At 39.0% G+C, this 21,396-nt stretch overlaps 1 protein-coding gene across 3 annotated transcripts in view; it reads right to left on the reverse strand.

Moving 5' to 3' along the window:
• Positions 1 to 21,396, reverse strand: part of ATP8A2 (ATPase phospholipid transporting 8A2) — a 652,386-nt gene that overhangs the window by 222,716 nt on the left and 408,274 nt on the right. For all 3 annotated transcript variants that reach the window (XM_027821585.3, XM_043530953.1, XM_043530957.1), the window contains 2 exons: positions 17,160 to 17,343; positions 7,811 to 7,921 (listed from right to left, as the gene is read on the reverse strand). In XM_027821585.3, coding sequence (XP_027677386.3) covers positions 7,811 to 7,921; positions 17,160 to 17,343 — 295 coding nt within the window. The remainder of the gene's footprint in view (positions 1 to 7,810; positions 7,922 to 17,159; positions 17,344 to 21,396) is intronic.

The following is a 21,396-nucleotide window of genomic DNA, read 5'->3' on the forward strand; positions in this document are numbered from 1 at the left end:
CCTGGCTCTGTTTTTACTGAAACAAGAAGACAAGCAAAAATTACTGAATTGTTTAAAAAGAATTCTAAAGAATAAAATAGCTTCAAATTAACTATAACTTGTCGTGTCCGGAAACAAAACAGGGTTGGAGTCAGTTATAATATGACCTGAAATTTAAAAAAAAATACTTTTGCTGCACACACAAGGCCGGATTCTGATCTCCTGTTCACACATATCAGAACATTGTAATTTCAGATATAATTTTTTAACAAAAGAAAAACACCATTTCTACAACACTGGGCTTCACTTAATCTCTCCAGGATGATTCTTCATGATCAGAGCTTTTCTAGCCTCCATAATATATTATGCCCTTCCAACACTAAAATGCATTTCCATTGGTGACAAGGATTAATAAGAGACTGGAGATGGGTATTTATTTACTATATCGAATTCCTGGTTTGATAAAGCCAAAGTTGAAGAAATTGATTACCAATATATTTCATACACAAGAAAAACACCAATTTAACGGGACAGCATCAACATTTTTCTCTTCTTATTAGGCCCCATGTGGGAATCGGAGCATTTCATACAGAACAGAACAAAAACTTCACACACTGAGACCCACTCTTTGTATTTGTTATATTCACCATGTCCTACTAAGGTATAAAAATCTAAGGGATCTTTTAGCTCCGGGCATAATACCTCCCACAAATAAAATCAAAAAAGATCCTTTCCTACACCAGAGTCTTTTGCAATACGCGCTGCTACTTGCAGATGTTGCACTAGGGAGGTACTCAGAGATTTTGGGACCTAGCCATGGAGCCTAATTTGTCATTCATAATAATGGTACTTTGTTGAAAAATTAACAACTGTGCTATCTTTAGGATGTATTCCAGAGTATGTTTAGAAGAAACAAACAAGCAAGCAAGCAAAAAAGGTCTGTGTTTGATCATTTGTGGTTGAACATTTGAAAAATGTTAAATCTAGCACTTGAGGCAAACCCTTTTAATAAAGATGGACTCTCCTCTAATGATTCATGTGCAGCATACATTACTGCAAGGAAAGGAAAAATAGTATGGATTTATCTTTGTGACTGACTCCTTCCAAACTCGTGGGATTAACATATTAAATTAGGAATCCAAAAACAAGAAATCAATCATGGATTAAAGTTGAAGAAGGGACTAACCTCAGAGCAATTCAAACAATTTCTTTACACAATGGGGGGTTGCAACAGAGAATAAACTGTCAGCAGCAGTAATAGAAACTAGCATCTGTACACTGGTTCAAGAGGAATTTGGATACATTTCAAAGAAAGAAAAAAATCAAAGGATATAGTCACTTCCTAGACATTTTTGGATTAGGGTGATGAGATATGCATAAACCATATCTTGTTTTATTTGAAACAACAATTTGGAAGGCCGTTTTAAGGACCTGCTTTACGGCCTCCATAATAATTAATAATAGTTTTACTGAATTGGAGTATATACGATGCATATTTTCTGGTTATTTGTTTGGCTGTATTTTATGCTGACCTAGATCTTCCAGCAAAAATTTTCTGTTACTCCTGGGGATGAAGCTGATTAAAAGAAATTCCATACAGAAAAGGACAACTCTGAAATAAGGACTTTTTAAAAAAAGGTATAAAAATACAAATTGCTGAATTTTATCTACTTAGGTTCTCATACTGCACCCATCACCATGGTATCTGAACTTTTTTTGAGGATATAATGCTCTAGTTAAAGTCTGATTCGTATTATTTGGATGTTTACTAATATAGCCATGACACGCAGTTGTTCAGTGAAACTATCCATTGAGAATAACTTCTTTTCTACAGATGGACATTTACCTATATGAAGACATTTAAAGGCCAGATTTTCAAAAGCCCAAAAACGTATGCAAAAATGTATGTGTGTAAGATTTATGCCTAACTAGTAGGCACAACTGCTGCTACAAGTATACGATGAAGACTGAGTATTTGCACATACAAACTTAAGTTTTCTAACTGGCTGTTTGTGTGGGTAAATAACAAATGTGTATGCCCAATCATGACAAGGAACTCAATTGTCTGCATACCTTGTGTGTAGCTCTAGGTTTTTAAGTGATTTTGAAAGTTTGGCCTTATAATTGCATAGCCTGAACATATCTGTATTTTGGATATCTGATAAAATGATGAATTATTTAGAAACACTTGTTACAAAACAACTTCCTATAACTTCAATTACGACACCTACCACTTGAAAAATGTCAGACTTGGGTATTGTGTAGTGTCTTAGGGGATACGCTGAATCCCTTCCGCCATTTTATATTTCAAGGATGAAATCCTTATGGCTGCTTGTGATAAAAATGAAGATTTTAAAGTGTTTTTAAATCAAAAACAGCATTTTAAAAACAAAATGGAGCTTTAACTATTTCAAATGTGGTTTCAGGCTACATGTTCTATTGGACAAGTCCAAAATGGTGGTCACAAGGAGGACTTCACATGTTATTCATAACCCAGTCTTGTGGGACTCCTGAATCTAACACATTTTTAAAAGTATGCTTATCTAAGCAGTAATAAGTTTACTTAGACTTTTTTTGAGGGTTTAATTGAGTTCCAAATGGGAAAACCATGAGGCTGATGGCTTAGTGCCTTATTCTCCTCTAGCACCTTTGTTCGCTTTCTCCCTTGCTGCCCTTACATATAGGAAAAAACCTCTATTAAAATCTATAAAGCCATCACCGTCCAATCTTACCTTAAGATTTAGATCTGTCATGACGACTAGAAAACCTGGCCATCTGACAAGGGCTAGGCAGATGGTGAGCTGAGAAAAGTGCTATTTATAACTCATTCCTCTTACTGACACCTCATCCTCCCATCAGTACCCCCTTCTCAGTTTCTTCCACCTGTTGAGTCTTGTCACAGTCCTAGATAGTGCTTGCATCAGAGGTCTCACAATCATTTTTATTTGTTGTACAGTACCTTGTACAAGGGGGCCTTGATCCTTAATTGGAGCCAGTAGGCTTTATTGTACTAATTTAACTAATTTGTTCCAATGAAGGAACCAGCACTCCTTTCCTGTGTAATAAACCTGGACACTGCCTTCCATATACTGATCAAGGCATCACTCCCAAATGGTTTGAACTTTTCCCTGGCATTGCTGGTATCTTCTTTGATCTTGCCATGTTTCGACTTCTAAGCACGACATGAAAGAGGTTTTAGTGTCCTTTTACATTTGAAATCATCTCTCTCTCTCTCTCTCTCTGTCTCATAGCTCTGATATCATCAGAGACTTGATATCATCTGTAGTGAAATATCTGTTTCTCATCTGTTGGATAGATCTCTTATTTCACCAGCTGGTATAAAGCCAGGTAAATAATTAAACTGAATAGGATGGAGACTTGTAATGATGCCCAGCTATTTGTCTGTGGAGTCTGTTTGCTGACTTAGTGTTTCAGGGGTGATTCTGGGACAGCATAGAAGTACAGTGTGAAGATTTAAGTAATCTTCTCCTGCAGACAGACAACAGGAGTCTAGGAGTGAACCGGGCAAAAAGGCATTTTATTTGGGTTCTGCTCCTCTTACCATCTTGGTCACTTTACCAACAGAATTACCCTCTCACAGTTCAGTGCCTGGCAGAACAGGGAAACTTCACTGCTGATTTTGCTGAACCTGCTCTTGGATAAAGGGCCTGATTCTCATTTCCAGAAGGGTCTCTTTGCACTGCACTGGCAGCATAACTGGGCCTTAAGTGAGTGAAAATTACATTTACATCTTCTTTAAGGTACCCTCATAGTGCCAGAATGGCACATAGGGGCCTTGGGGCAAAGGAGAATCAGGCCCAAAAGACTTTAATTTCCCGGGCTGTCATTCTTGGAAGTTTCATAAGCATTAAAGTTCACTTCATTTAAAAACAAAAAGCACAAATATTAAATGGGCTCCAATCCAAATCCGCAGAGTACGAGTACTTAGTTTTTTCTTGATGATTTCCTGCATTCTCTTTTATCTAAGGGCTCTGTTCTGCTCCGACATTTTAGTCCCCTTGTCACAGGAGACAGTTTTAATATGGGCATACATTCCAGCAGCAATGAATGCAGCTAAACAGCAAGCTCATGTATTTAGATAACTTAATACAGCCCCGCCCCCATTCACAAAAATACCGTCACACACCCACTGAACAAAAATGTGACCAGTGTCAGCTCAGCAGACTCTAGTACAAGTAACACCTACAGCACAAAAATGGTGAGTGCTCTGGATATCTAGACCCAGAATTTTGTTTTTTGAATACCTTTCCAAGCAGTTGGAGGAAAATCAATCACAAAAGCGTGGAAAGTCACAGTGTGTGAGAGGATATTGCTAGATTTCTCCTGGTGCTCTCACTAGGTACATTTCTGGGACCAATGTTTAAATCTACTACTGGTTTTGAGCTATATGATGATCCATGCACCCAGAGATGTTGGAGAAAGGGGGCAGAGGACAACAACAAAGTTCTTCAGACATTTCTTCATTGTTAGTTTAACTCATATTTACTTCTCTCCTAACTGAAGCTCTCTGTGACTTTCATGCCTGACTGTACTCAGGCTTCCTCATTGAGAACAACCTCTTATTTCTACTCTGTGGCTTGTACGAGAGGAGGCAGGAACAAAAAGAATTACAATGACACTCAGCATTGCAGACCTGTGAAATTCAGTTACATAAAGCTGACATCAGGTGTTAAACCTCCAGTGAAATAAAACACATAACGGTAGAAAAACCATAACTAACAGCTCTGTCACTCTGACAGACATGCTCTTCAGTTCAACTCTACAAATACTTAGTCTTTTGAAAATTAGCTTGGAATGTAATTCAGGTAGAAACTCTGGTTTCACTGTGATGTCAAAGAAAAAAATATCTCTGCACATGGCAAGTCAAAACAGACAGTGTGAGGTAAAGCCCAAGCTTGTTCAGAGTGTCAGGAACAAACAGTAATACTGCAGTAGCTACTCACGGGCGCGCACCACTGTAGAGGGAGGTGGGAATCTCACAAGCTGTGGGTTGTGTGTCACGGTGGAGCTTCTCTTTTCCATGATCACCACACCACACAAAGAGTGAATGGCACTCAAAGGCCTCACGCTAGAAATGTAAAATGGCACAATCTTCCTTGTGTAAAGCAAAAAGTTTAATTGTGGTCTGGTAAGTGACTCCAGGGATAGTAGCCTGGGGTTCCATATTTGTTGTATCTCAACAGTTTCCAGGTCAATTTTGCGAAGTTTATAAATACAATTTTTTTCCAAAGTGTCAGTGCTGAAAACTCAACATGGCAGCTGAAAATCAAAAATGAGTGCTTTCAAGCTTGGGTATCATCACTAGTATCAATGCTTTAGGTCAGTTCCTGCCCTCAGTTACACAGGTGCAACCCCATGGGCTTCAAATTCTGCTTCCACCTATACCCCATTGCCAGCAGCAACTTCCCTGTGAGTGAATCTTATAGATATGTAATGCAGATGTATAGGTGTAACTGGGGGCATAATTTGGCCATGCAACAGAAACTACTGTCATTAACAATTCTGTTATGCAGATGCATTAGCCAGAATGGAATCCAGCTCATTCTTAGCTGTATTGGCTCTGCAGTGCCAAAAGAACTAAGAAGGAGTAAAAGTTAATTTGTCAGTGAAGCAAGCAGACAGGACTCTGAATACCCAAAGGAAGCAGAGGAGGCTAGAAAGAAGAGGCCATCTTTACACAGAGTACTTTCAGAGTACACATGCATTTTAAACATCTCAGGACATCTTATGGTTAAGGCTGCGAGTCTGTCATGGAGGTCACAGAAATCATGGATTCTGGGCCCCAGTGACTTCTGTAGCAGCCAGTGTGGCTGACCCCAGGGCCGCCCGAGCAGCCCCAACCTCCGCCCACCCTGGAGCACCAGCGGCGCCCCGTGGGCCATCACCCCCCAGAGCACCAGCAGTGCCCCATGCCCGCCCCTGAGCACCAGCGATGCCTGGAGCCCTCCGGCCCGGAACACCAGCAGCAACCCTGAAGTCCCCCAGAGCACCTAAGATTTAGTCAGGGGTATTTATAGTAGAAGTCAAGAACAGGTCAGGGGTCATGAATTTTTTTTTACTGCCTGGTGACCTGTCCATGCCTTTTACTAAAAATACACATGACTAGATCTTAGCTTTACTTATGGTTAGGAAGATCCCTCCCCACAACAAGATGATTTAACAGAAACACCTAAGGCTTGAGGTCACACAGTTCTTCATCAATCTTTAGCCCTTCCATGAGTGGCTTTTTCAGCCTTTTCACATGTGGGGAGTTATAATTTAGCCCTATAGTATTATTATACAATATTTTTATTAGCTGTAACAAGTAGTTATTGAAGCAGAGCCATGTTACACAATAATCTATAAGAAACAGTTGTTTTTTTTAAAAAGTCCATGAAATGGAAATAGAACTCCTAGAGAAAGAAAAGTAATTGTGAAGCTGCTAAGGGTATTCCAAACAAAGAGAGAGGGGAAAAAAATGCCTATTTTTTAAAAAAATTGGCAATGCCCCATTAATAATTCATATTTTGCTTCAGCACTAATGAATATAATTATTCTCATCTCCAGCAACACTTAGATCCTCTTATTGAAAACGGTTTTGTAATTATGAGCCAAAAAACTGGCTAGAAAAATATTCAATGAGTGAGATCCGGTCATGCCAGAACCCTCCCATCTCCTAAATGCCTTGTCTGAAAATTTTACGAAAATTTCTACATTATGATAAGACCATGTCTGTGAAATATCAGGTACATGGATTTAAGTTTTGGCAAAGACAGAGGACAATCAGAATCTATGTCTTATAATGAAGGAGAATTTATAACCTTAACCCAAATAAATTTGTTAGTCTCTAAGGTGCCACAAGGACTCCTTGTTGTTTTAGGAGAAACTAGTGTCTCTCCATACTATTCTGCAAAACTGAAATTTCTGTATATCACTCTTAGCTATGCTACACTCACACACCAAAAGAGAGTACTGTGGTGTTGGTGGGCTTAATGCACTACTGACATAGAAGCAGTTGGAAATAACAGTTTGACTCTCCAATACTGTGGTAGCTGTCCACATGTAGTAAACAGATTTTTGAACTGTACTGGAAATGATAAACTCCAAAAAGTAGAGGTCATTCAGATACATTTAAGAAAAAATGGAATATGTTAGCTGAGAACTCCTGTTCTCCATGAGAATAACACATACATAAATGATGATCAGATCCTGAGGGAGTCAGATATGTACACTGACCATGGTATGATTTATTGAACAGTAAAACATTTCTGACCTACTGTCTCCTGTAATCTACTCTAAGTGTCTGGCTAATTATAAGGTTCTCATTTTGTTGTTTATTATCCCTTCCTCTTAGCATCTATTTAGTGGAAAGAATGAAGAAAAACCTTCAACTATTTTTTTTAAAATAGATTTTAAGCACTGGTTCAGCAACATAGAATTTGCCATATCAGATCAGATGATTGATCCATCAAATCTGGTATACTCATGATATACACGGCCAAATGTGCAATAATGTGCATTCCTGACCATTGCTACAATCAGTTTACACCCTGAAGCAGGATATTTGACTTCTCCCATCATCTTAAAGGCATAACTACACATAGTATTAAAGGTCATAAATGTATCCAACCTCTTTTAAAATCCAGCTTCACTATGTGACATGTCCTGGCAGTGAACTCCACAGAATGAATACATGTCATGTGAAGAGATCATTTCTTTTTGTTTCAAAATTAAATGTTAATAATTTAATTTTAATTTACTAATTGCAACTGTTACTGTTTGCCAAACCAATTTACCCATTGCCAAAGCCCATTCTCTTGACTGTTCTTACCTCAATAATATACAAGACCACATTCTTGTAGAAGCAATACAAAATGCATTTGGTCACTCGATTGTAACTCCAGGCTCCATGGACTAATAATAGTTTCTCCAAGTAAGAAAACTAGAAAAAGAAAAATGGACACAAGTAAAATAGCCTCACATTTTACAACTCTATACAAAGTAAATGAAATTTAGATCAGCTATTAAATCCATTCCAAGAACTTCTTTTCTATAAGAGTAATTTTGACAGATTACCCACAAACAAAACATTTTAAAAAATCACAGCAAAACATTCCTTTTTTGGAATAAATCTTTTAAACATGATTCCATAAATTTGGTCCTCATTTGCTTTAAACAGGAAGAAGCCTTCAATTATTACTACTATCCTGATAGCAAAATGAGGCAAGGTTAACATGATAGGGCCTACTGGATTAAATATAAATGTGAACTCTTATTTCATGGCAAGAGAAGATGACTGTGTTTGAGGGTTTAATAATAAGTGTATGGTACAAGGCTCTTCTCTGTGTTTTAAAAGGAGCAATGTGGTAATTAGAAATGTTCTGGGCTAAAATGGAGACTGAAAAGGCAAGAGTTCTCAAAAGAAAAAAAAACAACACTAGCAGCTTTTGAAAGAAGATGGGAAGAAATACATTTTTATTAACATTTACAGTTCACTCGATAATAATAAATATGGTCACAATACGAGCATCTAAAACAAGTTGTATATTCCTTTTTTCCCCTTAAATAAACCCAATTAGTAAATGAATCTAATGTTTATGGAAATTGCTGCCTAATAATACTAGTTTGAACCACAAAGATGACTCAGTTCTACTCCTATTTAATTCAGTGGGATTTCTCACATTGCCTTCAATGAGAGCGAGATCAAGCCCACAGTGTGGGCAGGAAATGTGTGAGCTCTGTCAAGGAACCCACTTGTGACTTGCTACATTCCTTTTAGTTCAGCCTCAGGTCCCCCATGAGAAGAGACTGAATTTCACCATTTTGTGTGGTGGTTTTTGGGAACCAAAAGGATGCCAAACTACTCATTTCCACTTCTGGGCTAGTGATATGCCACCTCAAAAGGTTTGGGGTTCAAGTTTCAAATTCTGGTTCAAATTTATTATTCATCCAAAGCCCATTTGAAACTCTGGGATCTCCAAACATGAGCTAGAAATTTCATGATATATAGCCTTTCTCCCAAGATCTCTAGCACTTAATGCATCTGCTGCAAATACCACAAGAACAGGCTCTCTGGTGGTATTTCAGCAAAATAATAGAAAACAAAGCAAACCACATTATAATTCAGTTTGGATTCAGTCTCTATCCAGCCTGCATCGGGATTGGAAAGTAGATAATCAAAAGTGAATGGCTAATAAACGTACTAACCCATTAACTACCTACCAACGTACCCTCTCTCTTCAGTCCTGCCACAACTTTAATGCTTCCCAAGATTCATCCTTTGACAGTGAGGCATATAGTGTAAACTCCAGCAAGGCTGGCATGTATTCCATTGATATACTGTAGAATAACCCAAAGAGGAAAAACTGCACAAATGGTGTGCCATAACTCATACGATTTTAACAATAATTTAGTTACTATAATGCTGCTCACTGGGTTTGTAATCTCTCAAGAAAATGCAAAAGTGCTACCTAAAAGAGCTGAGGAAATGATGCAACCCAGAAAGAATAAGGTTCTGATACTTTAAATACACGTGAGTTGTCCCACTGAGCAGTGACAAGGAATTAAATGAAACAGAGCCATGTTTTATTTTAACAGAGCTCAGTGGAGCTACTGACATGCATTGAGTTACTTACATGAGTAAGTGTTTGCAGGAAGAGGGGGTCTAATAATAAGTGACATACAGAGCATATATAGGTGCCAGGAGATTTATAAATTGTAAGGCCAAAAGGGATCCTGATGGGCAGGATCCCCTGGGAGAATAACATTGGGGGAAAGGAGTCCAGGAGAGCTGGCTGTATTTTAAAGAATCCTTATTGTGGTTACAGGGACAAACCATCCCGATGTGTAGAAAGAATAGTAAATATGGCAGGCAACCAGCTTGGTTTAACAGTGAAATCCTTGCTGATCTTAAACACAAGAAAGAAGCTTACAAGAAGTGGAAGATTGGACAAATGACCAGGGATGAGTATAAAAATATTGCTCTGGCATGTAGGAATGAAATCAGGAAGGCTAAATCACACCTGGAGTTGCAGCTAGCGAGAGATGTTAAGAGCAACAAGAAGGGTTTCTTCAGGTATGTTGGCAAATAGAAGAAAGTCAAGGAAAGTGTGGGCCCCTTACTGAATGAGGGAGGCAACCTAGTGACAGAGGATGTGGAAAAAGCTAATGTACTCAATGCTTTTTTTGCCTCTGTCTTCACAAACAAGGTCAGCTCCCAGACTACTGCACTGGGCAGCACAGCATGGGGAGGAGGTGGCCAGCCCTCTGTGGAGAAAGAAGTGGTTCGGGACTATTTAGAAAAGCTGGACGTGCACAAGTCCTGCACTTAGGACGGAAGAATCCAATGCACCACTACAGACTAGGGACTGAATGGCTAGGCAGCAGTTCTGCAGAGAAGGACCTAGGGGACGAGAAGCTGGATATGAGTCAACAGTGTGCCCTTGTTGCCAAGAAGGCCAATGGCATTTTGGGGTGTATAAGTAGGGGCATTGCCAGCAGATCGAGGGACGTGATCCTTCCCCTCTATTTGACATTGGTGAGGCCTCGTCTGGAGTATTGTGTCCAGTTTTCGGCCCTACAGTACAAGAAGGATGTGGAGAAATTGGAGAGAGTCCAGCGAAGGGCAACAAAAATGATTAGGGGTCTGGAACACATGACTTATGAGGAGAGGCTGAGGGAACTGGGATTGTTTAGTCTATGGAAGAGAAGAATGAGGGGGGATTTGATAGCTGCTTTTAACTACCTGAAAGGTGGATCCAAAGAGGATGGATCTAGACTATTCTCAGTGATAGCAGATGACAGGACAAGGAGTAATGGTCTCAAGTTGCAGTGGGGGAGATTTAGGTTGGATATTAGGAAAAACTTTTTCACTAGGAGGGTGGTGAAACACTGGAATGCGTTACCTAGGGAGGATGGTGGAATCCCCTTCCTTTGAAGTTTTTAAGGTCAGGCTTGACAAAGCCCTGGCTGGGATGATTTAGCTGGGGATTGGTCCTGCTCTAGGCAGGGGGTTGGACTAGATGACCTTCTGAGGTCCTTTCCAACCCTGATATTCTATGATTCTATGACCATTATGATCATCTACTTTGACCGCCTGCATAAAAAACAGGCCATAGAACTTCTCCCAGCAATTTGTGCATCATACCATAGCTTCTGTTTTAGCTATAACATATCTTCTAGAAAGATATCCAGTCTTGATCTAAAAATGAGAGATGCACTACCAAATAAAAAGGTGTTTTTAGAGTACCGGTACTCATTATTTAATACAACTGATGAAATTTAGGAAAAAGAAAACATCTAGAATACAACCCAGGCTGCCCCAGGAACAAAACTGAACCATGAACCCAACATTTATTTTAAAGGAAGAATTTCCCCGAGCAATTTTCCCCTTTAAAGGATTCAAAAAATCAATGGTCCCTAGACACTCCAGATTCCGCCTCTGGATAAAAAGTATCTTTTCTCAATAAAAAGCTTTATTAAGTTTTAGAACCATGTAAAGAACTTCAGTATTTTGGTTTAGGAATACGTTGAAAATGAATCGTGGAGACAATAACATTTAAAATAAAGATGATGCAAACATACTCTCTGTATGAATGGAAGTTATTCTTTGGGGCACTGGGTCAGAGGCAAACTTCCTTTTTATTTGTTTAGTTCATTATATGATTCCTTGTGGAATTGTTAGTGAGTCTTTATATAGAGCTTTATTTTTCCATGTCTGCCCACTTCTGGAATCATCGGATTGGAAGTATCATTTGGGTATAAGATACTACTTTACAGTGGCCTACTTAAATTACTCCGAAGAACATTCTCCATTCAAGGCATGCATATAATTTCCACTAAAGTTGTTACCATATATGTCTGCATTGAGGAAGAATATACCATATGAAGCCCAAGTTTTCCTTTTGAAAACTATTTAGTGTTATTTTAGCCTAGTATTTCTCCTATTGCAAATAAGTCCATCTTATTTTACTAATCAGCACACAACACAAATTTGATTCACCATAACACAGCAATATACTGTAATCTTTCAGGTTAATAAAAACACACTTCTCCCCTCTAAAACGAACAGTTCCATGTTATTTTAAATTTTGTTTCCAAAATTAAAACTGCATGTTATTGGTGCCAGCAACTTAAATAAAAGCATTAACTATAACTAGGACTGTCAATTAATCACAGTTAACTCACGCAATTAAGTCACAAAAATGAATCGCACTTATAACAATAGAATACCAATTGAAATTTATTAAATATTTTTGGATTTTTTCTACATTTTCAATATTATTTCAGTTACAACACAGAATACAAAGTGCACAGTGCTCACTTTATATTATTATTTTTGATTAAATATATGTTCTGTAAAAATGATAAAAAAATAATATGTTTCAATTCACCTCATACAAGTATTGAAGTGCAATCTCTTTATCGTGAAAGTGTAACTTACAAATGCAGATTTTTTTTTGGTTACATAACTGCATTCAAAAACAAAACAGTATAAAACTTTAGAGCCTACACGTCCACTCAGTCCTATTTCTTATTCTGCTAATTGCTAAGACAAACAAGTTTGTTTACATTGATGGGAGATAGACTCATAGACCATTAGAGTTGGAAGGGACCTCAGGAGATCATCTAGTCCAACCCCCTGTTCAAAGCAGGCACAATCCCCATTTTTTTTTTGCCCCAGATCCCTAAATGGCCCCCTCAAGGATTGAACTCACAACCCTGGGTTTAGCAGGCCAATGCTCAAACCACTGAGCTATCCCTCCCCGGGCAGATACTGCTGCCTGCTTCTTATTTACAAAGTCACTTGAAAGTGAGAACAGGCATTCACATGGCACTGTTGTAGCCGGTGTTGCAAGGTATTTAAATGCCAGATATGCCAAATATTCATATGCCCCTTCATGCTTCAGCCACCATTCCAGAGGACATGCTTCCATGCTTATGATGCTTGTTAAAAAAATAATGCGTCAATTGAACTTGTAACTGTACTCCTTGGGGGGAGAACTGTATGTCTCCTGCTCTGTTTTACCCACATTCTGCATATATTTCATGTTATAGCAGTCTCAGATGCTGACCCAGAACCTGTTTTGTTTTAAGAACACTTTCACAGCAGATTTGACAAAACGCAAAGAAGGTACCACGGTGAGATTTCTAAAAATAGCTACGGCACTCGACTCAGGGTTTAACAATCTGAAGTGTCTTCCAAAATCTGAAAGGGATGAGGTGTGGAGCATGCTTTCAGAAGTCTTAAAAGAGGAACACTCTGCTGTGGAAACTTCAGAACCCAAACCACCCTTAAAAGAAAATCAACCTTCTGCTGGTGGCATCTGACTCAGAAGATGAAAATGAACATGCATCAGTCCTCACTGCTTTGGATAGTTATCAAGCAGAACCCATCATCAGCATGGAAGCATGTCCCCTTGAATGGTGGTTGAAAAATGAAGGGACATATGAATCTTTAGCGCATCTGGCACATAAATATTTTGCAACACCAGCTCCAACAGTGCCATGCGAACGCCTGTGCTCACTTTCAGGTGATATTGTAAACAAGAAGCAGGCAGCATTATCTCCTGCAAATTATAACCAACCTTGTTTGTCTGAGTGATTGGCTGACCGAGAAGCAGGACTGAGTGGAATTGTAGGCTCTAAAGTTTCACATTGTTTTATTTTTGAAAGCAATTTTTTTGTACATAATTCTACATTGTAAGTTCAATTTTCATGATAAAGAGATTGCACTACAGTACTTGGATGAGGTGCACTGAAACATACAATTTTTGTTTTTTTTACAGTGCAAATATTTGTAATGAAAAATAAATATAAAGTGAGCATTGTACATTTTGCATTCTGTGTTGTAATTGAAATTAATATATTGGAAAATGTAGTAAACATCCAAAAATATTTAAAATAAATGACAGGTTTCAGAGTGGTAGCCGTGTTAGTCTGTAGAATGAGGAGTACTTGTGGCCCTTTAGAGACTAACAAATTTATTTGAGCATAAGCTTTCATGGGCTAAAGCCCACTTCATCAGATGCATGCAGTGGAAAATACAGTAGGAAGATATATATATCTATATAGATATATAGAGCGATAGATCGATATATATACACCCACACACAGAACATGAAAAAATGGAGGTTGCCATACCAACTCTTAACAGACCTATCGATTAAGGTGGGCTATTATCAGCAGGAGATAAAAAAACCTTTTGTCGTGATAATCAGGATGGCCCATTTCAAACAGTTGACAAGAAGGTGTGAGTAACAGTAGGGGGGAAATTAGCATGGGGAAATAGTTTTAGTTTGTGTAATGACTCATCCACTCCCAGTCTTTATTCAAGCCTAATTTAATGGTGTCCAGTTTGCAGATTAATTCCAGTTCTGCTGTTTCTTGTTGGAGTCTGTTTTTGAAGTTTTGTTGTTGAATAATTGCGACTTTGGTCTGTAAAGTCACCTACTACAGGACAGGCCCAACAAAGAAAGTAACAGAACGCCACTAGCCATCACCTTCAGCCCCCAACTAAAACCTCTCCAGCGCATCAAGGATCTACAACCTATCCTGAAGGACAATCCCTCACTCTCACAGATCTTCGGAGACAGGCCAGTCCTTGCTTACAGACAGCCCCCCAACCTGAAGCAAATACTCACCAGCAACCATACACCACACAACAAAAACACTAACCCAGGAACCTATCCTTGCAACAAAGTCCGTTGCCAACTCTGTCCATATATCTATTCAAGGGACAGCATCATAGGACCTAATCACATCAGCCACACTATCAGAGGCTCGTTCATTTGCACATCTACCAATGTGATATATGCCATCATGTGCCAGCAATGTCCCTCTGCCATGTACATTGGCCAAACTGGACAGTCTCTATGCAAAAGAATAAATGGACACAAATCAGACGTCAAGAATTATAACATTCAAAAACCAGTAGAAGAACACTTCAATGTCCCTGGACACTCAATTACAAACTTAAAAGTCACAATTATTCAACAAAAAAACTTCAAAAACAGACTCCAATGAGAAATAGCAGAACTGGAATTAATCTGAAAACTGGACACCATTAACTTAGGCTTGAATAAAGACTGGGAGTGGATGAGTCATTACACTAACTAAAAACTATTTCCCCATGCTAATTTCCCCCTACTGTTACTCACACCTTCTTGTCAACTGTTTGAAATGGGCCATCCTGATCATCACTACAAAAGTTTTTTTTCTCCTGCTAATAGCCCACCTTAATCGATTGGTCTGTTAAGAGTTGGTATGGCAACCCCCATTTTTTCATGTTGTCTGTATATAATTATATCTATATCTATATATCTTCCTACTGTATTTTCCACTGCATGCATCTGATGAAGTGGGCTTTAGCCCATGAAAGCTTATGCTCAAATAAATTTGTTAGTCTTTAAGGTGCCACAAGTACTCCTCATTCTTTCTTAAAATAAATGGTATTCAATTGTTGTTTAATCGCGTGATTAGTCGTGATTAATTTTTTTAATCACTTGACAGCCCTAACTATAACATTATCTCTATTGCTATTGTCAATAATCCTCAAACCACAGTTAAACTGAGCACAACCCATTTTCACCATTCTTAGATTAACCCGAAAGCCACTTGAAAGTGACACATGAATATCAAACAACTTAATCAGGTTTAAACTAATTAGATTAAATGTCAAAGGCATTAATAAAATGTGATAGGCCATCTATGGACAAAACTCTGACTACCTATTTATTCTTTTACACTGTCATTTTAATAAATAAATTGAATCTTACGAAGTCTCTGTAAATACGGATTTTTTAAATGAATTGTGCCTCAAAAGTATTATATGGTAGAGGGTATGAAGATTAGTAATGTAGAGACCACTGCTGGACAGTGTAACCGTTGTGATCAAGGCAGTTGAAGGTTGTCCTGATGTATTACTTTTTTGGTGTCATACTGTATAAGTGTACTTGCAGTATACTACTGTCTATTACCGAACTAATATTGGATGAGGTTTTTAACCTGAAATTTTAAAAGTGCAATTAGTGCTTGTGAAAATTCTCAGATGACCACCACTGAATATGGAGGCCCTCTGCCTGACCATGGCACACATACACCATGGCAGCAGCAGTACATGGTTCCTTGATTGCTCTGTCAATGGGTCAACCTGTTCAGGAACAACTACCTCGAGGAGCAATAGGGGAGTTTGCCTTTCTGCCCTTCCAATCCTTCAGCTATCTGCTGAAATTTCCAACAAGGGTGCCAATTAGTATAAATTGTAAAGGAAGATTTCATAGTGAGTTCATCTGACAGCTGCCTACATGCATGTGGCATGAAATCCCAACCCATTTCTCACAGGCTACCAAAGAGCCAGCAGACTGTAATGACTTTTGGTCATTACCCTGTTCTGGATTTGAATCTAACGTCCTTGTACTATTACCAAATATTAAAGATTTTCTTATCACAAGTGATAGTGAACATGATACCTTAACCATAAACAAACAACATTCACAGTACATTTACATCAGCAAAAGTCTCTTTTCTTTTGTTGCTTTTAATATGTTTATATTTTGATTTGTTCAAAGAGCTGGCGCAATCTGCATGGCTTCTTCCCACTACCGCCTATAGATAAAGTAATCAGTGCTGAAGTTGATGGGATGAGTTAGGAGCATGTACCCTAGTCACTGTCACTGCCTGAATTATCTCAAAATATTGACCAGCTTTTTAGTATTTGAATAACTGATTCTTTAGTAGTTTAAGAAAAACGGGGTAAAGAGACTTCGAAATAAAAGAAATGTCCCATCATCATCTACCTCTTCTGGACATTAATATAGTTCACCAACAGGTGTCAGTGACAAGAGCACACTGAGGAAGATAAATTATAATTAGAAGGGCATTAAATGTAACTGTCATGAATGGCGCCTTTCCCTGATTACTGAACAGTTTGAATGTTCCACAGCTGGCAAGAAGAAACCTAAGCCTTTAGGAAAGGGTTGATCACTGCCCCAAAGGGCACAACAAGATCAAAACTAAAATGATCCCTAATACATCCGAGGTATCAGTTTTAGATGGCTGTCTCAAGGAGGATACGAACAAAGATTCTCCCGGCTTGAAAGCCAGCAATGAAGCGCTTATGCTGACACACAGCTGATACCTCTGTCAGCAGAACATGGCAGCTGCTTTTTAGTGCCTCTGACCTGTGCTATGGAGTAATCAGAAGAGTTGGTTGCCTGCATGCCCTCATTCCCACTGATCCCGACTCCCACATGCGCGGTTTGGATCATTCCCACGTCATTGGCACCGTCTCCGATGGCTAATGTGATGGCATTTACATGTTTCTTTACCATGTCTACTATTTCAGACTTCTGCAGAGGAGACACTCTGAAAAGGAGAAGAGAAAATGTCAGTCAGTTTCCCACATGCTGAGTTATGTATGCCTTTCCAAAAAGACAGCTGTAATCTAGATTTAGATGTGCTGGAAGGGAGTTACTGGAAAGTTGCCTAATTCAACACTCAGAGTTTAGAACATATGTCAAATGTTTTCAGAAAGAGAAAGAAGCATTTTCCATTTTTATAAGCTAAAATGAATGAATAAATAGAGATCATAAACAAAAACATCAAATTGATTTTTTGGTGTGTGAGAATTTAATGCTCATGAGAGATGCCAGATTTAAAGGCTTGGAGACTGAAGTCTTTTCTTTATCTGCTACATCGTATGCATCAGCTGTGCAAGCTTCCCCACTGCCCCAACTGGATAGGCCACCTTTAGGTCAGGAGGATAAGTCAGTCTCTAAGGTGCTTTCAATACTCAGCCTCTTTGCAGAGACTTCTACCAAGGGGGTCAATTGGTACAAACAGTGGTGGTGGTTTTTGAGGTTGAAGGACAGGATTGTAGGAGGACAAGCAACTACCAGGAAGAAATAAGGTGGTATAGGAAAAGCCCCTTCTTCCCACTTATTTTATACTTACTTACTCCCTGCTGTGGGTTGCTTTTCCTCTGTTACAACCCCATCTATTCATCTCTTTAGTCGGTAAGTTACACCACCTTAATGCTATCTTATGTTGGTTATCTGCATGTAATGTACATCAACATTGAGATCACCTCATAACTTGTCCGAATAGGTTACTCTTGGAACCTGACAGCTCATAGTTAACTGCTGTACCAATATGCTGCAAGTGTAGGCCACTAAATGAAATAGAGTCTTCTCTGTGCAGGATGAAGACCCCAAAGCTGCAACTGCTCTCCTGTAAAACAGCCATAGACACCAATGGGATTTCTGCATGTGGGTCAGATCCTTTAGCTCTGGCCATTTCAAAGTGTTGAATAAGGGTTTCACTCCAATGTCGCTTACTTCACTTTGACAGTTGTATACCTCCATTGACTTCAGTGGAGTTACGCTGCTTTCTACATCAGTATAACTGAGAGCAGAATGTGGCCCTATGATTCCATAACGTATTTATCCTCATGTACACTCATATCTATCTTATACGTAGATATTTTGAACCTGATTCTTCTCATTTACGTCAGTTTCAACTTGACATGCCTCCACAAAATTCAATGGAGATACTCCTGATTTACATCAGTGTAAGTCAGAGAAGACTCAGAACCTTTATGTAATACATTGAATCATCACACACTCAAATCAACTTTTATTCAGGTACAATACCCAGATTATTGAAGGGTATTTTGGCAATACCCACAAATAGCCAGTCTGAGTATTTTAATTCTAGGCCTATCTGTACAAACAACCTTAATTCCTTTCCACATCACTTTTAGTCAAATGAAGTCTCAAAACTGCTCTACACACCCTTCCATAAAGCTTTAGACAAAGCTGTTTCCCAGCTGAAGCAGACCCATGCACTCACAAACAAAATATAATTGATACCCAAAGGCTTCACTATTAACATAAGTATTTTTATACACTATTTTTTCAGACTGCCGCACTCTGTGGGAGTGACATATTTATCCCTTTTATACATCTGGCTGGATTATAGCTGATCAGGAAAAAGAGCATATGGCTTTTGGTAGGCCTTTCACTTTAAGGGCTTGATCCTGCCTCGTGTTGAGCACCTTTTAGGATCAGGCCTGATGACTAGTTTGAAAGTTTTTTGTTTTTGTTTTTTAAAGTTACTGTGGTTGATCTTCATATGTTAACAAAAACATTTAGAAGAGCTAGCAGCTGTCGAGTTTCAAAAAACTGAAAGCAGAGGAAAGTTGACTGGGCCACAAAAACCACTTAATCCCAATGACTTTGTGCATGAAATTCTCATTGGACAGATTTATTAAACCCTCAGTTGTACAGCAATGTAAAATAGTACTTTAGCACTCCAGGGACTCAACTGTACTGGAAACAGAAAATACAGACCATATTACTAATCTATCTTGTAAATTAGATGTAGAGTATAATTATAAGGCATCTCTGAACTTAATTTGAGTCAAATTCTAACTTTTATATATGTTAACGGTGTAAAATACTAATGAGAATATGCTCTATGTTCTCTCTTACAGGAGTGTGTCTGTGTGTATGCGCAGAACATCATTTACATGCCTCTGGTGCATTGGAGGCAAGATGCAAAGCCAAAGACCTTTAGCCACATGAGAAGTGTAATTTCTCCATAACTGCACACCCTGCTGTAGCTCTTTTTGCTTACTTATAAAATGACTTTGGTTTGTTTAATATTTTTAAAACGGATGTTAATTTTTCTCCTTACCAATTTATCTGAATTGCCTCAGTGTAAAAAATAGCTAAAAAGATGACTCTATTACATATACTGTGTTTAAAAGTACTTAGCCTGCTCTACACTGGAGGGGGGGTGGGGGATCGATCTAAGTTACGCAACTTCAGCTATGTGAATAACGTAGCTGAAGTCAACACACTTAGATCTACTTACCGTGGTGTCTTCTCTGTGGTAGGTCGACTGCTGATGCTCCCCCGTCGACTCCACCTACGCTTCTCGCCAGGGCTGGCCCACAACATTCTGGCACCTGAGGCGGGGAGCTCATTTGGCGCCCCCATACCCCCTCGCTTGGGCCAAAACTTTGAAAGGTCTCAATTCTGCCTTCTTCCTGTTCTACTCCTCTCATGGTACTGCTCTGCTGCCTACCCCAATAAAGGAGGACAACTTAAAATGTCTTGTTCAAAAATTTTAAGTAACATTTAACTTTCAAACGCCTGAACAGCGAATGTAACTTTTCTTGTCTGCGTAGTAAACACTGGCATTTTTATTTGTTTGAATAATAAAAGTGGTGCTTTCTGTGCCTTCTTGGTTGCAAAGATTTGAACTGCTTCCTGCTGAAGGTCCACAGTCTGGGCCAGCTCACGCTCTACTGAGATGGTTGCAAGGCCGACCAGCCTCTCCTGTGTCATTGTGGAGCGTAAATGTGTTTTTATTAACTTCAGTTTGGAGAAGCTGCGTTCTCCACTGGCAACTGTTACAGGAAGTGTTAGAAGTAAGCGCAGAGCAACAAAAGCATTTGGAAAGAGGGTGGTCATCTTATTTGTGCACATATATTCCAGAACAGCCTTTGGAGTTGATACTGCTGAAATGTGTCTTGAAAGGGCTTTCAGTTCATCACCTAAATCACTGGCATCAATATGGCGCATGTCATCATGTGTCAACACTGTCTCTAGTGCCCTGCATTGCTGGTGTAGGTCTTCTTCAGGTATAGTGAGGAGTTTTGGAGTATCGTACAACATCCCAAATATACTGCTGTGTTCCTTGAGCTGCATGAAACGTTCTTCAACTGACTGTATTGCACAATCTGGCACCTGGTTAAAGAATTCAACTTTGAATTGTTGTTTGGGGTCTCTTATGGGATTATCCCATGCCTTGTAATCAAAATGTCGTCTTCTTCGGTGACTCTTGTATTCTTGAATGGGTGGGAAAATAGCTTCAGTGTGAAGTTCCTCTGCCAACTTCTGTGCACTCTTCAGAACATTTTGAAATCCCTCATCTGACCGGTAAGACTGTAGATATGACTTTGCTTTGTCCAGTTGTTCCATTGCTCCAGATATATCAAGGTCGACACCTTGGAGTCTCTTGCTTACAACATTTATTTCAAACAGTATGTCATGCCACAACACTAAGCCACACAGCAATTTGAAATTACGTATGTTTCTGGTGATTCCATTTCCCTCTGCCACTCTTCTCCCACGAATAGTTCCTCTCATAGCATTATCCTCCATAATGGCAACTATGGCATCATCTATCTTCTCAATTTGGTATTTGATAGGCTTTATTGCCTCCACTCGACTTTCCCATTGTATAGCACTCAGTGGTTTCAGTGTCAGAGAGGATGTTCCCAGATGTTGCTTCAAAATTTGACATCGATGAGTTGATGCAGAGAAAAAATACACAGATGGTTTGAATTACATTAAAAAATTCAGCAGCCTCACTAGAAGCTGATGCTGCATCACTGACCACCAAGTTCAA

Source organism: Chelonia mydas, chromosome 1, assembly GCF_015237465.2.
Source record: "Chelonia mydas isolate rCheMyd1 chromosome 1, rCheMyd1.pri.v2, whole genome shotgun sequence".
NCBI classification, from domain to species: Eukaryota; Metazoa; Chordata; order Testudines; family Cheloniidae; genus Chelonia; species Chelonia mydas.